This window comes from Diabrotica undecimpunctata, chromosome 2, assembly GCF_040954645.1.
Source record: "Diabrotica undecimpunctata isolate CICGRU chromosome 2, icDiaUnde3, whole genome shotgun sequence".
NCBI classification, from domain to species: domain Eukaryota; kingdom Metazoa; phylum Arthropoda; class Insecta; order Coleoptera; family Chrysomelidae; genus Diabrotica; species Diabrotica undecimpunctata.
This window is the reverse complement of record NC_092804.1, coordinates 143,998,130-144,022,627: the sequence shown is the minus strand read 5'-3', so window position 1 is coordinate 144,022,627 and position 24,498 is coordinate 143,998,130. Positions and strand designations below refer to the sequence as shown.

The following is a 24,498-nucleotide window of genomic DNA, read 5'->3' as shown; positions in this document are numbered from 1 at the left end:
GATAAAATACCAATAGAACTGTTAAAACTAGTGGAAGAGGATAACTTGGAAGTATTGGCAGATTTGTTCAACACGGTGTACAATACGGGAATAATACCACATTAGTGGCTGAAGTCAGCATTTATAACCATCCGTAAAAAACAAGCAGCAAAAGAGTGCTCTGATTATCGAACACTGAGCCTCATGAATCATACTTTAAAAGTACTGCTGAAAGTAATACATAAGAGAATATACGAAAGGCTAGAGGAGGATATTAGCGAGACGCAGTTCGGGTTCCGAAATAGAATGGGTACTCGAGAAGGACTATTTGCCATCAACATATTGATTCAGCGATGTTGGGATGTAAACGTTGATCTACACTTGTGCTTTGTTTTTTAATATTGTTCTGAAGCTATTTTCTTGTGGCATTTTAAAGTAATTACTATTTAAATGGGAATAGGCCACAATTAAAGGTTAAAGTACGTTTATTGACGTTTCAATTTCCACTTCGGAAATCGTTTAACGAAGTGGAAATTGAAACGTCAATAAACGTACTTTAACCTTTAATTGTGGCCTATTCCCATTTAAATAGTAATTGTGCTTTGTTGATTACGAAAAAGCTTTGTTTATGATTACTAAAAATACTTATGAACAAGCGCATTGACAGTAAAATTATAAATATAGTGCAAACATTATATTGGAACCAAAGTGCCATAGTTCAAATTGATGAGCAACCCTCAGAAGAAATGGAGATCTGTAGAGGAATTAGACAGGGATGTGTTTTATCGCCACTTTTGTTTAACTTATATTCTGAAGAAAATTTCCAAAACACGCTCAATAATTAATTTATATTTATATTAATATTAAAAAGGGAATTATTAAATCCTTATACGATAGAGCCAAAATTACTTGTTCTAACGAAAATTCGTTCTTGGAGGAAAAACATTTGTTAACATCTGTTTTATTAAAAAATGATTATCCTTTATCGTTTATAAATACGGAATTTTCAATAATCGATCGAATAGAACAAAACAACTTAGAACGAGATCCTACAGCATATGCAAGGAATAATACGAGGAAAATAACAATACCATACATAAAAGGATTATCGGAAAAGCTTAAAAGAATAGGAAATAAATTCAACATTTCACCAACATTCAAAACAACAAACACGTTGAGATTTATCTTGTCCAAAACCAAACCTAACAATGAACAAGAAAGGACAAAGAATTGCATTTATAAAATACCTTGTGAATGCGATCAGTTTTATTTAGGTGAAACATCAAGACCATTAAATGTTAGAATAAGTGAACATCAATCCTATATTAAAAATAGAGAATTTGATAGATCTCAAATCTGTAAACACGCATGGGATAATGAACATAGGGTTCAATGGAATATTTCAAATATAGTCCTAAAAGAAACGGATGGTAAAAAGAGAAAAATCAAAGAAGCGGCTCTAATTATGCTAAATGAGACCAATTGTGTCGCGAATTTCTCGGCAGAATGTAGTAGGATCTGGTTACCCATATTGAAAGAGGAAGTTATTAAAAGGAAAATACCAGTATTGGTAAGTCAGTAACATATAGAGAATACATCATTTATGTTTTTTTAAATAACAAACATATAAAATCGGAATTTGGTGTTTATTGAAGGTAAACTAAATGCACGATCAAATACTTACCATGTCGGGATAGTATTATGAGGTTTTTTTTCCTGGTTTTTCCCTCATAATTTACTATGGAATCACTAACAGGAGAATTTTACTGCCATCATGGCATGTATTTGTCTTTTTAAAGACGAGTTACATGTTATGATCTTTTCTGACGGATATTCTCAAGTTAAAGTTGATTTCATGTAATCGAATGAACTATCTTATAAGTAAAGTCGTCCCAGGAACGCAACTCAGCAATATTGGCAATATCATTTTAAAGTCGTCTACTTTAAAATGTATAAGGTATGTCTGAATTGTCAATATAGATGAGTCAGATAAAATTAAATTATTAGAAGAATTTTTCACTAAGTAACAAAAAAACAAAATTTGTTTAATTTACTAATGTTTGTATTTTGAGAACGATTTCCGAAGTGGAAATTGAAACGTCAATAAACGTATTTTAACCTTTAATTGTGGCTTATTCCCATTTAAATATAAATTAATTTAAAATGCCACAAGAAAATAGCTTCAGACGCTCAATAATATCAAAGTGGGAGTTACCGTTAACGGAAAATTAATTGACAACTTACGATATGCAGACGACACTGTGATCATAGCAACGAGTATAGAAGATCTACAACATCTTATCGAAAGCTTAAGTATGAATAGTGCTGAGATGGGAATTACTATAAACGCTAAAAAAACGAAGTACATGCTAATTACAAAAAGATCACAAAATATACATCACCTTTTGACAATCAATGGTAACGTGATAGAACAAGTAGAAAAATATCAGTACTTGGGAACTTTGATCAATGAAACCAATGATCGTACTGCAGAAATAAAGAGGCGAATAGAGATTGCCAGATCAGCATTTATACGAATGAAGCCACTCCTAACGTGCAAAAATATAAATTTGGAGATCAGACTACGTACCATTCGCTGTTAGGTATATTTTCAATATTATTATATGGAGCTGAGACTTACAAATAGAATTACAAATAAAGAAGTACTGGAGAGGGTTGGTAAAGAAACAGAACTAATCACCACTATACAAACCAGAAAACTGGAATACCTAGGCCACGTGATGAGAGGACCAAAATATGAAATTTTGAGACTCATCAAACAAGGAAAGATTCAAGGAAGAAGATCTGTTGGCCGAAGGCAGAACTCATGGTTGAAGAATCTACGTGATTGGTATCAATGCAGATCGATTGATTTGGTTAGAGCAGCAAGTTCAAAAATAAAAATAGCCATTATGATAGCCAACCTTTGTAGGGAGACGGCACTCTAAGAAGAAGAACTTACTTAATTAATTAAAAATAATAATTTATTTAAAACAAGAAATAATTATTTTAAAGGTATTAGGTACATTTCCTAAGATGTCAACAACCTTGAATTGCAAATTAACAAGGGTTGGATTAAGTTAAATATCCTAAGTCATAAACAAGTTTTTATTCAGGAGCGTTTTCACTGCGTACAACGTTGCTACATTATTTAATTTTCTGAAAATAAAAAATTCCCATATATGGAAAACAATGTATTTTTGTTAAATCGGTTAACTTTAGAAAAAAAATGTTATAGGACTTTTTTGTTCTAATTTGTATATTAAATTCATACCTTAAAGGAACGCACTATTTTCGGAAACATCCTGTATATCCTATATTTTTAAATACACAATGCCACAGAATTTTACAGCGACAATTAGGTACACGTTTGAAAACTAATCATGGCACATTCCCAGCTCACTTGGCTAAGTTAAATATTATCCCTTCTGAGTCTTCTCGCATACACACACACACTCACACACACACAAATATAAAAAAAAATAATTTATTATAATTCAGATTTTTCTAAACTAATTGTTTTATATTGATCCTTCAATAGCAAATTAACAAATCGCGCATCAATTTAATACATACACAGCTGCTGATTTTCCCCTCTATATAAATATTGTCTGTTGAATTTCTATCAAAATATTTGCCGCATTTTCTATTCCAGAAAATCGAACACGTTTTATTTAAATTCAAACAAAAGAAACACAAATGCCCAGATAATAAAATAATTCAAGTATGAAAAATGATTTGGGAATCAATCACATCATAGTCCGATGTCAAAAACATGCATACTTCGATCAGTGAGGGGAGTACATGGGCGTAGGCGTTGCACGAGGGAGTAATAAGAAAAAAACAGATATAATAAAAATAATAAAAGTAATATTACCGCTTAAGATAAATTTCATACGTAGGGGAAATATGCCTATGATGGCATACCACGTGTAATTTGTAAATCGTTTTATTTGCAACGGTAAAGTTACAAACACTTATTAGTTCCACAGATAAGTCTGTAACGGAAAGTGTGATTTGTTGAGTGTTGAACTATTATAACGCACGTTAACACAAACACTTTTTTGCCGCTTCTTGTCTGAAGGTAAAATATCCAAAGTAAGTATGCAATTTTGATTAGTATTAAGCTTCAGTAGGCAATGCATTTTAACTTCTGCCATGGTGGTGCTAGAAGATAACGCTCTGCTTTAAATCTGATGCGTACTTGCCTATGACGGCATAACAGATGTGTTCCAATGATGGCACAGTATGCCATCATGTGCACATGTTATATGCCATCAAAGGAAAATGAATAATAATTGCAAAAATTTCAAAAACTCAACTTTTTACTTATATTAAGGTAATTTTTACCCATTTTGTAGGGTTTTTTAAACAAATTTGGAACTTTCAAATCACACAAAATCTTCAATAGTAAATTTAAGTGTATATCTGAAATATCCTTAAAGGTTTAATACAATCCTTAAAAATTGGATTGTCGTTATCTAGTTATACTTTAAACAGTCGAATATCTCCTGATATCAGATATAAAGGCTTTGTTTTGTTGCACGGCCTTTGTTAATATGGCGTCTACCAAGAAACATAGGCAGGAGTGGTCACAAACATAGGTGGAGAGAGACACATCCAAGAAAAGAAGATGGGATGGCTGTTGGCTTCCAAAACTTTTAATGTTCCAGCTACGACACTCCGTAGACGTTTTGCAAACAACTCCGGTGGAAGAAGAGGAGATTTGGGTGGCCGAAGAATTACACTACCTCCTCATCTTGAGCAAGAGTTAGCTACTCATGTGATTGATATGGAAACAAGATTTTTTGGTCGCACAACGCTAAATTTGAGACGATTAGTTTTCGAACTTGCTGAGAGAAATAACATCAAACACAAATTCAACAAAACGACTCGTCTTGCTGGATGGAAGAGGGTGAGAGGTTTTTTTAAAAAGAAATAGTACCAATTCACTCACAACACCAGAAAATACATCTCTCGCGCGAGCACAAGCATTTAATAAGAACAATATTAAAGCATATTTTATCTCTTTAGTAAAAGGTTTAGATACATACAATTTTCAATCCGAAAATATATTCAACGTTGATGAATCAGGTCTTAGTACTGTTCAAACAAGGCCTCAAAAAGTGTTTGCAACCAAGGGACGGAAACAAGTTGGAACACTGAGCAGTGCGGAACGAGGTCAGCATTTAACAGTTGTATGTTCAATAAATGCAATTGGTACTTTTATACCACCTGCATTTATTTTTTCCAGAAAAAGGTTCAAAAATGAATTAATGGACGCTGCCCCACCGGGAAGTGTTGATTTTTGCCAGGAGAAAGGGTGGATGTCTTCAGACATTTTTGTTCAATGGCTTAAACATTTTATTCACTATACCAAAGCTTCGAATGAGAACAAAATATTATTATTGTTAGATGGCCACAGTAGTCATAAGGGACTGGAAGTCTTACAAGTTGCAAAAGAGAATGGTATTGTACTTTTCTGCTTTCCACCACACTGTTCCCACCGGATGCAGCCACTAGATGTGGACTTTTTAGTCCTCTACAAACCTATTATAACCAAGAGATTCAAAATTGGTTAAAACAAAATCCTGGAAGACTCGTTACGCACTTTCAAGTTGCTGGGTTGTTTAAAACAGCTTACCTTACAAGTGCTACTCCTGCTAATGCCATAAATGCCTTTGCCAAAACAGGGATTCAACCTTTTAATCCTGATATTTTTGAGGAATGGATGTTCGCTCCATCATTGGTTACATATAAACCTATAGAAAGCAATCAAGATCGAACTCAAAACATCCATCTAAACAATCCAGATTATAATCTAGAAGAAAACCTAGAAAGTGGACAAAATCACCCACCTAAAGACTGCCAACGGGTCCTTCTAGAAAATACTCAACAGGATACTCTTCACATAACAATCCAAGATTTATGACCCATTCCAAGTGTTTCGCAGTCAAACACAAAAAACAAAAGGAGCGTGGAAAAACAGGGGTAATAAATTCAACCCCTGAAATTCAAGAATTGAAAGATACGGTTGTTGAAAAAGACAATGTAGAACGAAGAAAACTGGCAAACAAAGTTAAACGACAAATAAAACAGAAGATAGAACCTAAAGGAAAAGCTACGTACAACAGTGGATTAGAACGGAAATCTGTAGAACGTAGAATGTAGAACGAAGAAAACTGGCAAACAAAGTTAAACGACAAATAAAACAGAAGATAGAACCTAAAGGAAAAGCTACGTACAACAGTGGATTAGAACGGAAATCTGTGGATGACACTTTTCCTGAAAAACGAACATTATACCGAATGGCAAAAGAAGGGATAGAGAGAAATGATGAGAAGGAACAGGAATCCGCGAGCGATAACGAAAATTTTGAAGATGATGATTCCGACGTCGCTTGCTTGTATTGTAATGGCCTGTATTCCAGTGGCGCACCCAGGAGGGGGGTTTTGGGGGTTAACCCCCCCCCCAGGGCCCTATTCCGACACTGTTATTTACACGTTTTAAGGACTCAAAATGGAGGTAGCATCATAAAAAAAGTTTCGGTGACCAACCAAACCCCCCCCCCCCTGGAGTGCCAATCCTGGTGTCACTCTGAATGCGCTGGGGTCGATAAAAAATGCAAGATATTTTATTGTGATTTATGTTCTTAATTGTTTTAATGTGTGTTACTTTTTTATTTGTTGTATTATTGATCTCTTTGAATAAAATGCGAAAATTCCACTAAAACATATTTTTTTCTATTATACTGTGCAGCCATGCCATGATAGGCAAGGAATGTGCCTATGATGGCACACTTCACATTTCTGATATTTCAATTTTTTAATATAAAAATCCACATTCCCTTTGACCTTTATATGTCCAGCTTAATTGGTACATTCAACTGAACTAGAAAAAAAAATGGTAACAAATATGATCATGTATTTTAATAAAAAAAAACGAGAGGTGAAGTTAGGTATGCCATCATAGACATACTTCCCCTACATTATTGTTGAAACACTGAAAAATTATGTGAGTATTTATCAATTAATTTTATTGATTTAATTTCAATCTCTTTAAATATAAATGATGAGAAACAATTTTAAAAAATTTAAATTTAGGAAATATAAAACAGTATTATATAAGAAAAGTGCAACAAACCTACTGCCCGAAGGCTTATTGTATAAGTTCATTAACTTCTCTCCTTTTTTCCTATCTCTGGCAGTACTTAGGTATCCAGTCTTTCACTTTCAAGATTATTTAGAGCCTGTTCTACTTTTACACCCAATTCGTCTTAACCTTTGGGATCTTATAAACCTTTGTATTTTGGTATGTCGGTATAAGTCATACATTTCATTGTTTGTAAAAAAAGGATGATGATCATAGAAACATCTAACAACAATCAGTGTCATTTATTATAGAAATCAACAATACTCGTTATCGACCAATTTGTTTATCTAGAGTTCTTGTTAATCACTTTCGGAGGGTGCACTGAAGAAATAAAGCGTAGATTAGCAATTGCAAAAAACTCTATGGTTTCTATGTCGAAATTCTGGAAAAGTTATAAAATAACCATTGACACCAATATTAGAGTCGTAAGGAGCTTGGTTTTCCCTCTTTTTTTGTTACTGCTAAAAATGTAAAAGACTCATAGATGCGTTCGAAATTTTCTGTTAGAGAATATTAACAATACTTAAGATAACTAAACATCAATAAAATAGGTATAAAGAACCAAAGTAACTTCTTCTCCTTCTTCTTTTCTTATCCTTTTGCCCCCTCAGGTATGGGTTTTCTCTTTATTCCTTCCTATTTATTTCATCTAATCTATCCATTTACTTCTGGGTCTTCCCCTTGTCCTTTTTTTTTTGAAAAAGTGCCAAATTCTCTTGATATCAGTTAGGAGCTGGCATCTAGTGGACGAGACAACTACTTCGGCAGCCATTTTTGTTTTAGCGATTTTATGTTCATTTGTGTTGCCGTAACCAACGACGCAGAGCTGTCTTCTTATTTGTAAGGTATGTTACACTCCCTTTGTACTTTGTAAATTTGTATTTATGAACAGAGAATTGGGCTCTTTAACATAGTAGATTTATTTTTCTAAAACGACGTATATTTACAAAGTTATTAACAGCTCACGACTTTCAGCTACTATTAAGCCGGTGGCTCGTAATAAGGCTCATCCAAAGCTCAGTACAAGATCCGGGTGGGCCCTATTCGACACACTCCTGTTTTTATGTACTATCGAGTACAGTTTGGAAATTAAGTTCTAGTGTGCAATTCAAATTACTAATTGGAAGAGCTAATTGGTAACACATCTCGGCAAAAGCCAAGTGGCATGAAAAAACTAATATTTATTTATTGTTCTACAAGGAACCACTTACAGTTTTAAATATGAAGAGTAATAATTATATAAGGGAAAAAACAGATAAGAAAAAACACACAAAATGTACAATAATACAAGTAGACTAGTAGTAGTAGTAGTAGTAGAAGACAAAAATTAAACTGAATAAACAATATTAAAACACCCTTTTTTTAATCTATGATTAAAGTTAAGTTTTTTTATTTGATTCAAATTAATTCAAAGAAAAAACGTGCAACCTGGGGTGAGGGTGATTTAAAAAAATGCGATGGGATCTGTTGATGAAGGGATATCAGTCAGAACTGCATCCCCAAACGTAAGTTAGGCAACCAAGTATTGGTGTAGTCACTAAGAAGTTAGGATGGTTAGAAATCCTGCTTAAAAGAAGCTCAAGAAAGAGAACTTTCTCATAGAATTTTTCGGGTATCGGGTATGCTGAAGTTGGGTATCCAGTTACGGCTAAAGTTTTCCGACGCTGTATATTTGTGTTCTGCAAAAAAATAATTTGCAGAATCCGTTCAATGAAGCAAAATGTTTGACTGGACGCAAGCGGCTTAAGTTACTCCTATTGAGGAACTTAGAGGTTGTCACAAGGAAGGCGCAGCATATGAATCCAGGAAGAACTGCAAAATTAAATAAATTTATTTTCGATGATCATTTCCAGAAACTAAAAAATATCATGATCAAATTAGAAGCATTTGACAAACCATAACTCATTTAGAATATGGATGAAAAGGATCGTTGCTTGTATCTTTACAAGTCTCCCCAAGTTTTCGCAAAGAAAGGTGAAAAACGGCTACGCTTTGTTGCTCCTAAACATGAGGGAAATGTATCCTATCGTGTCATGTGGAAATGCAATTGGACATGTTATTCCTCCAATGCGAAGCAAGCCAGAATGAAAAGATTATTTGCCACCTGGAACAGCGGTAGAAATGACAGACAAGGGCTCAACGACTACATTGACCTTTAATAAGTGCCTACATCATTTTGCCAAATACAAGCCTGCAGGAGAAGTTCGTCTAATTTTTGATGGAGCATCGTCACATTTAGGGAGAGCGCCCACCAAACTGGCATGGCTAGTGGCAAGTAGCAAGTAGCACGCGTCTAGCATGTTACTTAAAATGTAACCAATGAAAACGAAGGATTCAGCGTACACCAAAATGACAGTGACGTCATTTATTCTAATCATTCGTTTGCATTGGTTACATTTTAAGTAACATGCTAGACGCGTGCTACTTGCTACTTGCCACTTGCCATGCCAGTTTGGTGGGCGCTCTCACTTAGATCTAGATATTTGTGACGTTGCTGTAGGTCACAGTATTAGACTGTACTGCTTACCTCTAGCAATACGACTAAAGAGCTACAGCCCATGGACAAGTCAGTATTTAAACCATTCGAGTTGACAAATAAAGGGGAACAAAACAGAGTAATAATTAGACGGGTATTTGGAAAAATCTTCAGCAAGGTATGGCCAAAAGCAGCGTTCACAGTTAATGTCACGTCTGAATTACGAGCTACTGAGATTTATGATTTTGATCCAGAATCTATTCCTGGCTATGCATTCGCACCTTCTAATCCTTCACAGCAGCCTGATAAAGAAGAGGGCATGCCAACGGTTCCGAAAGTTCTCAAGCATCAAAGATTTCAAAAGTTCAAAGCAGTTTCCAAAAAAGGAGACGCCAATCCAGCAATTCTAGTTCTTCGGAAAGTTAGCCATTTTCTGTTAAGGATAGTTTACGTGAAGTTAGTCTTAATGATTATGATGATGATAGCGACAACCCTGGCGAACTCGATCGTTTCTTCCAATCAATTTAATTTTGAAAACTCCAGAGCTAAGGAAGAAACTCCAAATCTCTAGAAGACACTGAACTACAAGGCGCAAGTAGTAAGTAAGGAACTATTCGCTAAAAGACAGAAGCAACAAAGGCTTGCGTATGTTATTATTAGCACTGTTATCGTATTGTGAATTTTTCTCTTGACTTCCATTTTTGCATCTTACTGATTAATAATCTTTTTGTTATTAACAAACGAACATATTAAGACAAAACAAACCAAAAATTGTTTTGCCTTAATAGACTTTTCTAATAGACTTTTCCAAAAGTATCATTAATTTAATAATTATATGTTTATCACTTGACCATGCCCAACTAGCTATAATTGAAAATTAAAAACAAATTATTTCTATTATGAATTTCAGGTACAGGAGATATCTAATCAAAATGTGGGAATATGTAGTAATACTTTCACTTTTAAAAAGATAAACAGGATAATATGTCAAATAAATCGAGAAAACCATATTTTTTATGCCTCGTCCCATACTAAATTGTTCCAATAATAAAATAAATATAGCACCTTACCGAAGAACTGGACCAATATAAAAAGTAATTTTAATAAAGAATGTATATTAGTTTTTTTTGTATAGAGTATACAGAACATTGAAATAAGAATGATTTTCGTATATAACTGGCCATAACTTTTGAAACATCTCGTCCTAATGTAATACAATCCTGTATTGGACGTATGAGCGAAATGAACGTAATATAAATTTAAAAAATCTAAAATTAAATTAAATTAAACATATGAAAATAATTTTATAATGTGAAGTTGGATAAAAATGCCTAGAATTTTTGTAAACTTTTATTTATATCTTCGTTAATATCGGACAGATATAACTTCGTCTTACTATAGTCATACACTGTATATCGTACATAAAGTATAAATCCGGGATATATAGATCTGGCCTCATTCTGGAGATTGTACTTGCTTTTCCATATATTTATTTCTTGTCTTTTTCCTGTTAAATCTTTTTTTATTTCAAGCATTTCTTTGTTCTAATTGCAATTCTAATTCTTCAACTTTCAAATTTACTGATTGCAATTTGTGTGAATTTAATTCACGTAAAGTTGATCCTCTCAATTCATGTAAAGTTTCATACAATCTATTTAGATTGTTATTTATTAACTTTTAACGATTACCAAACATTCCATATACACTGCACTCTCGCTTCTTTTTTTAAGCTGTACCTCTTTTCCTGTTTATCCTAGTGCTGTTTCCTACACTTCTCCAATAATATCACCCGATTTAACTGTTGTAACTTTTTTATTTATTTTTTAACTTCATTACTTGTTATTTTAATCAACATTAGTCTTCGTAATAATTTGACATAAACAGGCTTTATGCCAAATTATTTGTTTAATGAACTAAAAACATTAAAAAAGCACTAATTTGGAGTGTCACTAGTTATTGTGAGAACATCGTAATAGTATCAGATTCTCAGGTAATATTACAAGATAGCCATCCATTAGATAATTTCTAAAACTTCACTATCCTTGATATCAAAAAATTATTACTTGAACTAAAATTCACAAAAAAAAAAACAGTTACTTTACTCTGGGTTAAAGGACACAAAGGAGTAATTGGAATTCGTGGACAGTATGGCAAAAAATACATCTAAGATATCCGATATTACAAACATTTTCTACTTGAAACATAGCTTTTCTATTATCAGGAGTATTGGCAGAGAAAGATGGAGGTCAAAATATAAAGAGGTCTTCTATTCATCCATGCTTACCAAAAAATATGCCCCATTTTAATTTTCACTATAATAAAGTACATTCCTCGTTGATATCCCGGCTAAAACTTAACCGAGGCCTCTTTCCAGAGCATCTGCATATAATTGGCATCTATAAAAGTCCCTTCTGTCCGTGTAATAATGAATCTATCGAGAGATTTAAACCACTTATTTTTCGGTTGTCTTAATCATAGGGAACAGACTCGGAACCTATATTTAGGCAGTTAACATCAGCAATCTTATTTTGATAAATCTATATATAAATATATTATATATATAAAATTTGATAAATCTATAACACCTTCAAAACAAGTTTCTGTGGCATAAAGATTCTAAATGGTTACCGGCTAAACAACATCAGATATGCATATGACACCATAGTATTTGCGGACAACTTAGAAAACCTACAAGTTCTTATGAACAAAATCACGTATTACAGTCAACAATGTGGACTCAATATAAAGGTTAAGAACACAAAGCTTGTGATAATTAGCAAGAAAAGGATAACAGAAGGTCAACCAATCCCCTGCAGAAAGAGTGACGCACTACAACTACCTTGGCACCATAATAAATGAAGAATGGACCAACAACCAGGAGATTAGAGCGCGCATCGAAAAAGCTAGATCCAACTTTAATCGGATGGGGGCCTTCTTCAACAGACACAACCTCTCTTTTGATACAAAAGTAAGAATGCTGCGATGCTACGTCTTCTCTGTCCTTTTTTATGGTGTTGAATCGTGGACCTTGAACGAAGATATGTGCAGAAAACTGGAAGCATTTAAGATGTGGCTATATCGGAGAATACTTAAGATCCCGTGGACTGACCGAATCACAAATAAGGAGGTCCTCAGAAGCATGAATAAGAACCGAGAGGTACTGACCACCATCAAATCTCGAAAGTTACAATTCTTCGGACATATTATGCGAAATGAATCCAGATATATTCTTCTTCAAGCCATCCTGCAAGGAAAAATATTCGGAAAACGAGGTTCAGGAAGAAGAACATCTTGGTTTAAGAACCTTAGAATCTGGTTCAATACAACATCTGTGCAGCTTTTCCGCGCTGCTGCAGATAAGATAAAGATTGACATGATGATCGCCAACATTCGTAACGGATAGACACATCAAGAAGAAGAAATATTTTTTGTCTGATGCCATCTTTCTCTCCACACACACACAAACTAAAAACCAAAGTATTTCCTCCAGCGTTTTTTCGTGCACTAGTATTTTTATTTTCGTATCGCATACATCTAATCTGATTAATATCTTTTGCTTTATTTTCTCTATGCTTGGCTACTTTATGTATTATCCTTTGACCTTTTTGGTGTAATTCATCGTGTAGATTTTTATGTTTTTGCTTTAGCTTTTTTGACAAGCTTATAAATTTAAAGATCTGTTACGAACTTATTTTGGTCGTAGTCCTCGTATTGCTTTTCTTTTTTTAGACTTCAGTTCGCCACGTCCAAGTATAATTATTTTGAAATTCCTTCTCTCCGATTTTTTTTAAGTATTTTAATGGAAATATCTCTACTAAAACTAGGAATATTTCTCTTAAGTATATTAGGACTACCGTTCACTTATTTCTTCCTATATTTTTCCCTTAATACGCCTTAATTCTCACCTCTTAACATCCAGCATCTGAGCTTTGCTGATCTTCTTCGCTATTTTCGATTCTCTTCTATTCTAGAGATATAGGTAAGATAATAATGTACACAAAGGAAATTTAAATATTTAATAATTAATAATTATACAATAAACAAAGATGTGTAGTAAAATAGACCCTGACATAATTAAAACATAATAGGTTTATTTTTCGTTTGATTTTTAACATAAGCTGTAAAGCGTTTTAAAAACTTTGGGTATTCCCTTTTGTACACCGCCCTCAATACGGAAGCTGGAGCCCAACCACCAGGATTAACTGAAAAAAATAATAAATAAATACATATTAGTTTTATAAAACCGTAATATATCGAAAAACATTAAAACATATATAAATCGATAAAAAACAAATTATAAATGTAGATATAAAAAAGACAAGCGTTAAATTACGGGATGTTAATCGGTCACCATAACTTGTGTTTGAATGTAGAAAGACATTGAGATTTAGTCGATATGGTTCATGAAGACATGGGAAAATAATTAGTAACCACGATCCACAGTAATGGAAAAACTACAATAGTGAGAGAGGGAGAGGAAGAGGGAGAGAGGGGGAGAGAGGCAAGGGAGAGAGGGGAAGAAAGAGAGATTATAAATAGCATTAAATAAATATTAAATCTAACAATAAAACACTGACAACTTTTGTTTTCAACGTTTCTACAAAACACTACAGTGTTTCGACAGAGTGCCTTTCTCAAGTGATCTATTTTTGGTATACATTTACACTTTATAGGCACTCTGCCAAAACAGCTGTAGTGATAATAAACTATAGTAAATTTTGTGAAAAGTTTTAAGTGTTTTATTGTCAGATAAAGTGAATTGCCATCAAGTACCGGCCGAATCCATCACTTATTTAAATATTAAATCCTTTTTCGACTTTTTAAACATTTATTCTAACAATAATATCGGTCCGGTAGTATTGTGTAGCTAATGTAGATTCATGAACCAAACCAGTTATATAATGAAAGGTTAACTATAGTTGATTAATATCAGCCTTACTTGCAATTTTCTTTTATCTCTATTACATACTGTAAATAGGTAAAAATAAAACAAAATACTAAGACAGTTATTTCTTCCACTTTTATTTATTTTTATTTTAACTTTTCGACGTAGTCGAACTATCTTTTCATTACTACTTATATACTGCGTGCCAAAATTAATGAATGCATAATTTTAAAATTAGAAGTTCATTAATAATGAAAAAAAATTTTGTTTGTTCTTTTTTTCTTAAAGATTGCTTTTGGAACATCTGAAATAAAAAACTTTACTTTTTTACGAAAAATGTACCGCAACAAAACTACTTATCATAAAGAAATGACGGAATTGAAAATTTTCAAAAAATTGAAAAGTTCAAGAAAATTAAACTAGTAGCGAGTATTGCCCCCTTTGGCACTTATTACTGCTTGTTAATGATCTTTTATACTGAAAATTACAGTTCTTATTTCATCTTGATCAATTTGATCCTAAATTTCAACTAATCGCAAAAACAGTTTATCTAATGTGTTTGGTGCCTTAGGTAGTTATCGTAGTCGTCTCCCTACGATGTACCAAACATGTTCTATTGGGATAAGGTTGGGACTTCTCGCAGGCCAAACCATGGAAGGAATCTCAACCTCCTGACGATATTGCTTCACAATTCTTACAATGTGTAGCCTGGCTTTATCTTGCATAAGCATGCAATTATCACCAACAAATGGTGCAAATGGCAAGACTGGTCTTTCAAAATATCTGTAATGTACCTGTGTGATGTAAGCTGCCCGTCATCTATTTTAACTAACTCAGTACGAGCCTCCAAATTAATCTCACCCCACACCATTACCGAACGCCATCATACTGTACAGTCCTTGCAGTGTTACACTATTCATAGCGTTCCCCAGGCATTCTGTTTACTCTGTTCCGCATGTCATCAGAACAAAGACAGAAAACTGGATTCATATGTGATCAATATTTTTCCCCAATTGTCATTATTACAAACAACTTCTGTGACCTCTGATCAATGATGGGCCAGTGGGTGCCCTTCCAGGGCGCAGGTCGTTTGCGGCAAATATTCTCCTTATAGTATTTTGGCTGATTTTAAAGTTATAACAATCCAAAAATTCATTTTGTAGAGAAGTACAGGTAACAAACTTTTGTCTCAGTGTACGAAGTGTCAAAAACAGGTCTTGAGTTATAACCTACAACCTTTACCGGGTCTTCTCGAGTTACTTGAAGTAACAGTAAAACGTGTTAAGACTCTTAAAATCGTTGATTGAGTGACATTAAACCGTTCATCGAGTTCAACTTGACAGTATTGACTTCGCGAAGAGTAACGATTCTAATACAGTCAGTTTCTGACAAATTTTGATTTTCTTGCTGCTGGTGGTTCATTTCAAAGCAAAAAACACTTAGTAAACTTGAAAAACGCATTTAAACATTCAGCACAACATATTCCAACCCAAATAAATTCGAATTAAAATAAAGCACAACTAGCATGTTTTTAATTTGGTTGCAAATCAAATCAGGGTTTTTGACCGTTCTTTCGATAAATTTTACAATATACCGGAGGTAACAATAATATATTATCACAAAAATCAAAACGTTAAAATTATTTTATTTACTAGGATTACTAGGATTTTAAAAATTATGCGTTCATTTTGGCGCGCGTATATTGCAGTATAGATATGCAAATCTTTTTATTATGAATAATATGATTTAGTGTGCTCGATTTATACCACTATAAGAATTGACGGACTATAAGAATCTGATGAACATCAGCAATAAAGAAGAATCAATCAAATTTACCATGAAAAAAGAAAAAAATAATTCACTTCCTTTTCTAGATGCAAATATGCAACCAAAGTTTACAGAAAGCCATCCCACAGCAGATAATTAAAATACCACTCCAACTACAATGAAAACATCAAATCATCAAATTATTATATGCTAGAGTCTAAAACACCTAGTCTAATGAAAATGCATTTCAGAAAAAAAAAACCTGCTAATAAAGTTTTGACAAAAAATGATTACCTATTGTCATTTATAAACAAGGAATTCCACAAAATTAAAGAAAGGAAATATCAAAACACCACAAGTAATCCACAAGAAGGGATTCGAAGATGATAACAATACCATATCTAACGGGCTTATCAGACATAATGAAAAGGATATGAAACAAGTAAAATATTACAACAACATTCAAAACAACCAACACACTGAGATAGGTCTATTCTGTTCAAAACCAAACCCACCAACACAAAAGAACGATCAAAGAACAGCATCTATAAAATACCCTGTGAATGCAATAATTTCTACGTGGAAGAAACCGCAAGACCACTAAGGGTCAGGATAAACGAGCATGAACCATACATCAAGAATAGAGATTTCGACAAATCCCAGATATGCAAACATGTCTGAGACAACGAGTACGGAGTACAATGGAAAGATGCATCAATAATCATCAAAGAAACAGACATGAAAAAAAGAAAAGTCAAAGAAGCAGCACTCATCCTACTTAATGAAGAAAAATGTGTAGCAAACCCATAAGCAGAATGTAGCAGGCATTGGTTGCTAATACTAAAAGAAGAAGTGAATAACAAGTACATACCAACAATACCAACCAATACCAACAATAAGTGATTAATAGGAACTCTGAGACATACCATGTACAATCTACATAAAATACATATGCAACACACAATACACAAACATATAATCTCTAAACGTTGAAACAGTGTACACAAACATATAATACAAAAAACATAAAAAACAGTCCAAGGGTAAAAACACCAACCTCAGTTTTTTTTCAACCACTAGCAGGCTGTAGCCTGCAAGATCGAGGCCAAGTAAGCCAACTTTCAATTTTGAAAAACATAACCTACAAACAACAACTTGTTGGTTATATATTTTCGGAGAATTTTTAAAATAATCTTTTTGAAAACGATGGAGTGGAAATCAAAACTTCAAATATTAGTTAGTTAAAAATGTAATGTTTATTACAATCAATGGCTGCTTAATCCCATATAAACACAATATTTAACTTAGCCATACCACAAGAAAGCAATTTGGGAACCTCTCTATAATAATGTATGGGATGACAATAAAATTCAATTGAACCAATTTACAGAAAAATATAGACGATAGCTGATATAGCTATCCACGACTTAAACGAGGAAATTACACTCAATCAATGAAATTAAGACTTATTTACGAATAGCAGTTGAGGAAACTTGTTTGGCCTCCAGGTTTGCCAAAAATAAAAAATTCTCCCCAATGATTTACATCAAATTGTTAAAATTTTACATCACTAATAGAGAATTCAGATTAAGGTTCAATGAAATAACATCGACAAACTTCCTTTTAAAAGTTGGTGTCCTCAATGAAGTATCCTTGAAGTACTTCTTTATATATTACAGACCTACCAACAAACAGAAATACAGTCACGGGAACTGATAATACTGCCAAATTAGCGTCGCATGAAGCATGACAAAACTAAACCACGTCGCTAGAAGACCCGAATATACGGTGGTCAATAGACCTACGAAAGTTCCAAAGCAGGACTTTTCGCTAGACAATACTTCGTGTCATTATAGAGCCGTAAAGCTCTGTAATCATAGTAGCCTATATAATTGTATGTTGTGATTGCTAATAAGTGTATTATTAAAAGAAATAATTACAAGCTTGTGTTCCTACCAACTTCTTCTTGTCTGATTTTTGGGATACCATGTAGTAATAGCAATAATATTTGTAAGATATAGTAGTTCAGTATTTATCTCTACTATTTTGTCAAAACCAACGAATGACGCATCACGGAAAACTGTAAATTATGTTTTTAGATATTAAAACAAAGCTGGTTATCGATAAGGCCGATGAATGGCTGTAGCTTTAAAAAAATGGGCGATATCACTAATAATGCACACCTTTATTTAATCTTTCTTTCGTGGAAACATCTACTCCCTAACCAAATACTGAGGTAATTATATTTTTTAAACAATTAACTTTCCATATATATACATACCTACAGAACAGTACGTTATTTTACAAGATAAGTTATCTCTTGTTAATGTTGTACCATCTTTTGGAGGATCCACTGTCGTCTGACACAGTAAGCATACCGTTAAGAAGATCCTTACACATTTACCATTATTTGCCTAAAAAAATTTAATAAGGTTAATATAAACATACAAAGACAACTAGAAGAATTAATAAAATGAAATTAAAGTATGTATACGAGCCCCTTACCATATCAGTTGAACCAACGTTAGATTGATAAGAGAATTAAATTTTAGAGGACAAAAATAAAAGCGCAGCGTAAATTTTATAAGTTTTAATGCATCCAACAACATTTTTGAATTTCCTAATTATAGAAAATATTTTATAACGTAATGAAAACTATTGATTAAACAGAATAATTATAGATTTAACAAAAAAAAAATGTGAAAGTTTACCACTGAGTTACATCCCCTTTATTTTTAATGACATCCACAATTCTTCGAGGCATAGTTTTTACCAAGTTCTGACAAAATTCTAATGTAAACGAATCACATATTTCTTGCAATTTTTCCTTCAATTCGTTGACGGACCTGGCAGGATGTTTTCGCAAAGCTTTTTGCATTTCGTGCCACAAAGTCTCTATCGGGGACAAGTCGGGACTGTTAGAAACCCATTCCAGAAGTGGTATGCCATGTCAATCCATTTTAAACTCTATTTTGACGTATGACATACTGCGCCGTCCTGTTGTAAGACGAAATCTTCCGCTGATGTTAAACGTTGTTCCATAATTGGTAAAAGAGATTCTTCTAAAATATTCAAATATTTGTCCGTGTTTACAATCTTATCCATAAAATGTAACTTTCCCACAGTTTTAGATGATATCCTGTCCCAAATCATGACAGATGCAGGAAATTTGACTTTTCATTTTTCATCAATTTGACTCATCACTCTATTGTATTGAATCCCATTGCGACTGAGTCCAAAACCATTAAAGTCCATTAAAAATTCCAAACCCGGTAAAGCAAATGGACCTGACGGGGTTTCCACTGAATTATTAAAGCTAATGATAAATCAATACTATACTCGTTTTCATCGTTCTTGGCGTGTGCCTGAAATAAGCTACTACGGAATTTTTAATATTCGTCTCTCTCTGATACACAAATGCGTAATTCAATTGTGCGAGTCACGTTCGTCATGGTAAAGTGCGATGAGAAGGGAATGATGAGACAAACACCGATGCGTTTGGCCGATACGGTGTCGGTGATAAGTTCGGCCTCTACGAATACAGATAGCTGGCAGTGACGTGTTTTTTTTTAACATGTTACTCTGATCTGTGCAGGTTTGAAGTAGCTGATGAAATAGTTTTTATAAGTAAACAGTTTTTAATTAATTAATAGTTTGAGATCTTACTGTGTGGAATTCCATTACATAAAATAATACTCTCGACACCTTAAAAATTCCAGTTTATTATAAATTAACTCTCTCTCTTCCGATACCCATTGCAATAATGACTTGTGGCATTGTGCGTGAATGAGCTGGCTAATAGGTTTATAATTGTAGCAATTACCATTGATATTTTATGTTGTTTTAGTCGATTTTAGTCAGTCATTGTTGGAATTTGTTCCGAACAGTTTTACTTATTATTTTTTGTTGTGAATAACTAATTGTTCTATTTAATAAAAAAAATGCCGGGAAAAACGATAACAGGAGAAATGCGACAATGTGTAGTTCATTTATTGGAGTATTTTAAAAAAGAAAAAGAAAACAACGGACCTTTGCTTTCGTTATCATCGGTACATGAACGAGTAGCGGACGCTTTGAAAATCAGTCTTCGCACAGTGACAAGAATAAAGAGTGAATACAAGACAGGGGCAGCTCTTACTACATCAGGAGAGTCACGTAATGTACAAAAAAAGACTAATGATGTCAGCGATACTATAAAAGAAGAGATTAGAAATGTACTGTATGGCATGAAAGCAAAAGGAGAGCACGTTACAATTAAAGTTCTAAATACACAATTAAGAAACAAGCATCTCTATGACGGTTCTGATACAAGTTTGTGGCGTCTTATGAAAAATTGTGGGTTTTCATACAAACTAGAAAATAGTAGACGAGTGCTATGTGAGAAACCATGTATTGTCTCCAAACGACTGTATTTTTTGAGGCATTATATGAGAAATTTTTTAAGTCCAAGCCCACTTCAGTTCGTTTTTTTAGATGAAACATGGATATTCCTAAAAGGGGCATATAAACGTACTTGGCAAGATGACTGTGTGAAAAGCATCAGAAAAGGACACGAAAATATAGGTAAACGCTTTGTTGTTTTACATGCCGGAAGTAGGCAAGGATTTGTTAAAGATGCTGGATTACTGTTTTCTACGAAATCGAAGAGTGCAGACTATCATGATTCTATGAATAAAGAGTCTTTTAAAAAGTGGGTCTCCGAAAAGCTGATACCAATGTTGGAGGAACCATCTCTAATTATTATGGATAATGCCTCATACCATAGCTCTTTAATAGAAAAGTTACCGAATGCCAGTTGAAAAAAATCGGACTTACAAGAATGGTTACGAGCGAAAAAAATAATTTTTGACGACGATTCGGGCAAGACAGAGCTATTGAGTCTTTGTCGCCAGAATAAACCACAAAATACCAGGTACGTTATAGACGAGCTACTCCAAGAACATGGGCATCAGGTTTTGAGATTGCCTCCATATCACTGTCAATATAATCCGATTGAGTTGGTCTGGGGCATTTCTAAACAATACTATGATCGTCATATTGGAGAACATGGACGTGGAGATGAAACAGTGAAAAAAGTTTGGGGCGATGCCTTAGCTGAGGCAACACCTGCAGTGTGGGCGAGTTGTGTTAACCATACTGAAAAATTAATTCAGGACGACTGGGCAAAAATGGTCACATATGATGAAAATGAAAGTAGGATTTGGCGGAAATGGAATCTTCCGCCAAATCGATGATTTGGCGGAAGATTCCAATGATGAAGACAGTTCCAGTGAAGACGATGACTGATTAGCTAATTAATCAAGGTCAGTACGTTGTAACAGTTCAGAATTCGCTACAGTGCTTAAAACTTAAAAAATCTGTATCATTTTTTAATTAAAGTGGGTTAAATAATTAACACTTTTTTGGGTATATTTCAAAATCCTTTTAAAATGTACTTTTCGTTATATCCTGTCCTATTGTACTGCAAGCTAGAAAAATACTTCTTCGCAATTTATACGTATATTCCGTTATTAGAAATTTAATGAAAAATAATTTATAATTTTCTTTTATAACTATTATTTCGTTTGGCATGCTACATTTTGCTCCGCCACTGGAGGAGGTAAACGAATCGAGCTTATACAAGGAAAGACAGATGAAACAACTTATTGCAAGTGTTTTTACACGCACACGCCAAGAACGATGAAAACGTTTATACACATATTCAACCCAATATATAATACCGGAATTATACCTCAATAATAATTGCTGTCTACATTCGTTACATTTCCAAAGAAAGTTAATGCAAAAGAATGTTCAGAACCTCGACCAATATCAATAATGAACCATCTGCTAAAAGTATTTCTAAGAATCATCCACAACCGAATTTATCAAAAGATGAAAATCTATATTGTGGTGTGATGACCGTGGTTATTAAGATTTTCATAATATATGCATTAGAACGATTACTGAATATTAAATAATGTCAAATATGATTTAATATTTAACTGGGTCAATATTGTGTATTATGTATTGTTTAATATCAAGTAGTTGAATAATTATTGTATAAATGAGAAGTGTCCCAATTCTTGGCACACTTCTCATTTACACAAGAATTATATAACTAGAGTAAGCAAACTCATGTGTGACACTCCTACATTTAATTAAATAACTGAATGTTAAGAATTAGAATAAACTGGGTCTCCGTTCAGTAAGATTCTATAACATCATTTCATGCCATATGCTGGTGCTGGGTTTATTTATGGGCAATGGTTTTCAAGTAAATGGGCTGGACTGCTCAAAGCCCGGACTTTAATCCTATTAAGCCTGCTCAAAAGACGTGTAACACGTCCATTCCTGCTCCAACAACATGGAAAGAGCTTCGAATAGCTCTCATTTAGAAATGTAAATCACTTTTCCCGTAATCGATAAAACGTGATCGGTTCTATGCCAAGTCGAATAAGGAATGTCATCCAGAACTGTGGTGGCAACACAGATTATTGAAAAGTGATTATTCCCTTTTCCTGAATATAATTCAATTCTTGTTATAACTGCAACGGTACGTAAAGATTTTCAATACATTTAATATTTTCTAAAATTTTTCCTTGCTTTCCATTTGTTACTCATGATAACGTTGGGTTACTTGCTACAAGAGTAACCATAGACGTATATATTAACAGACAGCATACCAGCCGCGCGTACTGACGACAAGATTTCTTGTGTTTATTCGACCTGTCTCTCTCTAGCGCGTTGAAACTTCTCACTCTTTCTCTCCCCCACCAAAAGAGATGCTGCACTACTTACTTGATGTAAGACAGAGGCACAACTAACAACGAAAAAAAATATGGTGCCCTCACTCAGCTCTTCAGACTACTCAGTTTATATTAATATATACCTCTATGAGAGTAACTAGCTCAATACACAATACAAAGCACGTGGTGTTCGTGTGTATTAAGGTATAAAAAATGCTTATTAAAAATTTTAACTTACTTGTTTTTTAATATTGGTATTTTTACTCTCTCTTTTAGTAAACTGATGATGGAATGATATAATTCCGAAAAGATCTTCTTTAAAATAAAAAAATTTTAAGATTTTAATAAGCATTTTTTATACCTTAATACACACGAACACCACGTGCTTTGTATTCAACAGGTATACTAGCCACTCCTGGATATCTCCACTTCATGGTTTGTTCCAGTTTCACTTTTAATCAATACACAATAGATTTAATGTAATAAAAATTTAAAAAAAGATTTTTTTTTTTTTTAATTTTGTGGGTGGCCTGTCTGAATAAGATTTTTATTCATATTAATTATATAAAAGCTGTGCAATTTTAATGTGTGTGAAGTGATTTTGTTGAAAACAATGTATTGAGGGTTTAAAGGGAATTGAATTCGCAGTATTAGTTTTTGCAATTTTAAGGCTAAGAATTACTTATTTTAACCATAATTAGAGTGTGACGCGAGTTTTAATCTATTTTTAGCACCAAGTAGCACCGTTAGGAAATACACTCAACGCTGCCAATGGTTAAATAAATACATTAAACTTTAACCATTATTGTTCCTATTACTTCTTATTAACAATGCAACCAGTACAACATTTACAAACAACTGCAAACTACATTTACCTACTTCATTGCAATAAATTATATTTTATAAATGGATTGTTTATGAAGGATAAAACATAGAAACAAAGGGTTTACTTTTAAAAAATAAACAGTGATTAAGTTTTAGTAAGGATAATGAAGAAGTTCATAAAAAATTGGGCAGGTAATATTTGTTGCAAATCAATTGCAGAACAATTACTCTACAGAGTACTTAACGGTCTAACTTCATCAGGAATGCCATCATATCGCCTCTAGTTCAAGGTTAAGACGATTATTATGCTGCTCAGGAACTTAACTCGAAAAAATGATTAATTGTTGTGGTTTTGACCTACAATATGCGAATGTTGTTTATAAAGAAACGTTTTCTAACTGCTAAATTTTTTATTATTCATAGCATTTGTTATCAGGTGCATATTTCCCATGTACTTAAACTGAAGATTTTCTTATAGTTTAATAGATACTTTAATAGACTTCAGTAGTTATAAATTCGCCAAAAAGTTTCGTTGAAAATTTTTTTCTTACTTTTAAGTAAAAGCTCATCGTTCGGTTTTATGAATTCGTTTTGTTAAAGCATAATTTCACTATTAATCCCGTACTGGGACGGGTGCTAGTGTCCCTCTTACATAAATTATATCAAGAATTAATTCTTGTATAAAT

At 33.3% G+C, this 24,498-nt stretch overlaps 1 protein-coding gene across 1 annotated transcript in view; it reads right to left on the bottom strand.

Moving 5' to 3' along the window:
* Positions 1–13,609: 13,609 nt before the first annotated feature.
* cert (ceramide transfer protein) overlaps positions 13,610–24,498 on the bottom strand; it is an 81,948-nt gene continuing 71,059 nt past the window's right edge. Inside the window, exons 8-9 of the mRNA XM_072523624.1 lie at positions 18,541–18,673; positions 13,610–13,809 (exon numbers count right to left, since the gene is read on the bottom strand). Of these exons, the coding sequence (XP_072379725.1) occupies positions 13,682–13,809; positions 18,541–18,673 (261 nt within the window). The 3' untranslated portion in view covers positions 13,610–13,681. The remainder of the gene's footprint in view (positions 13,810–18,540; positions 18,674–24,498) is intronic.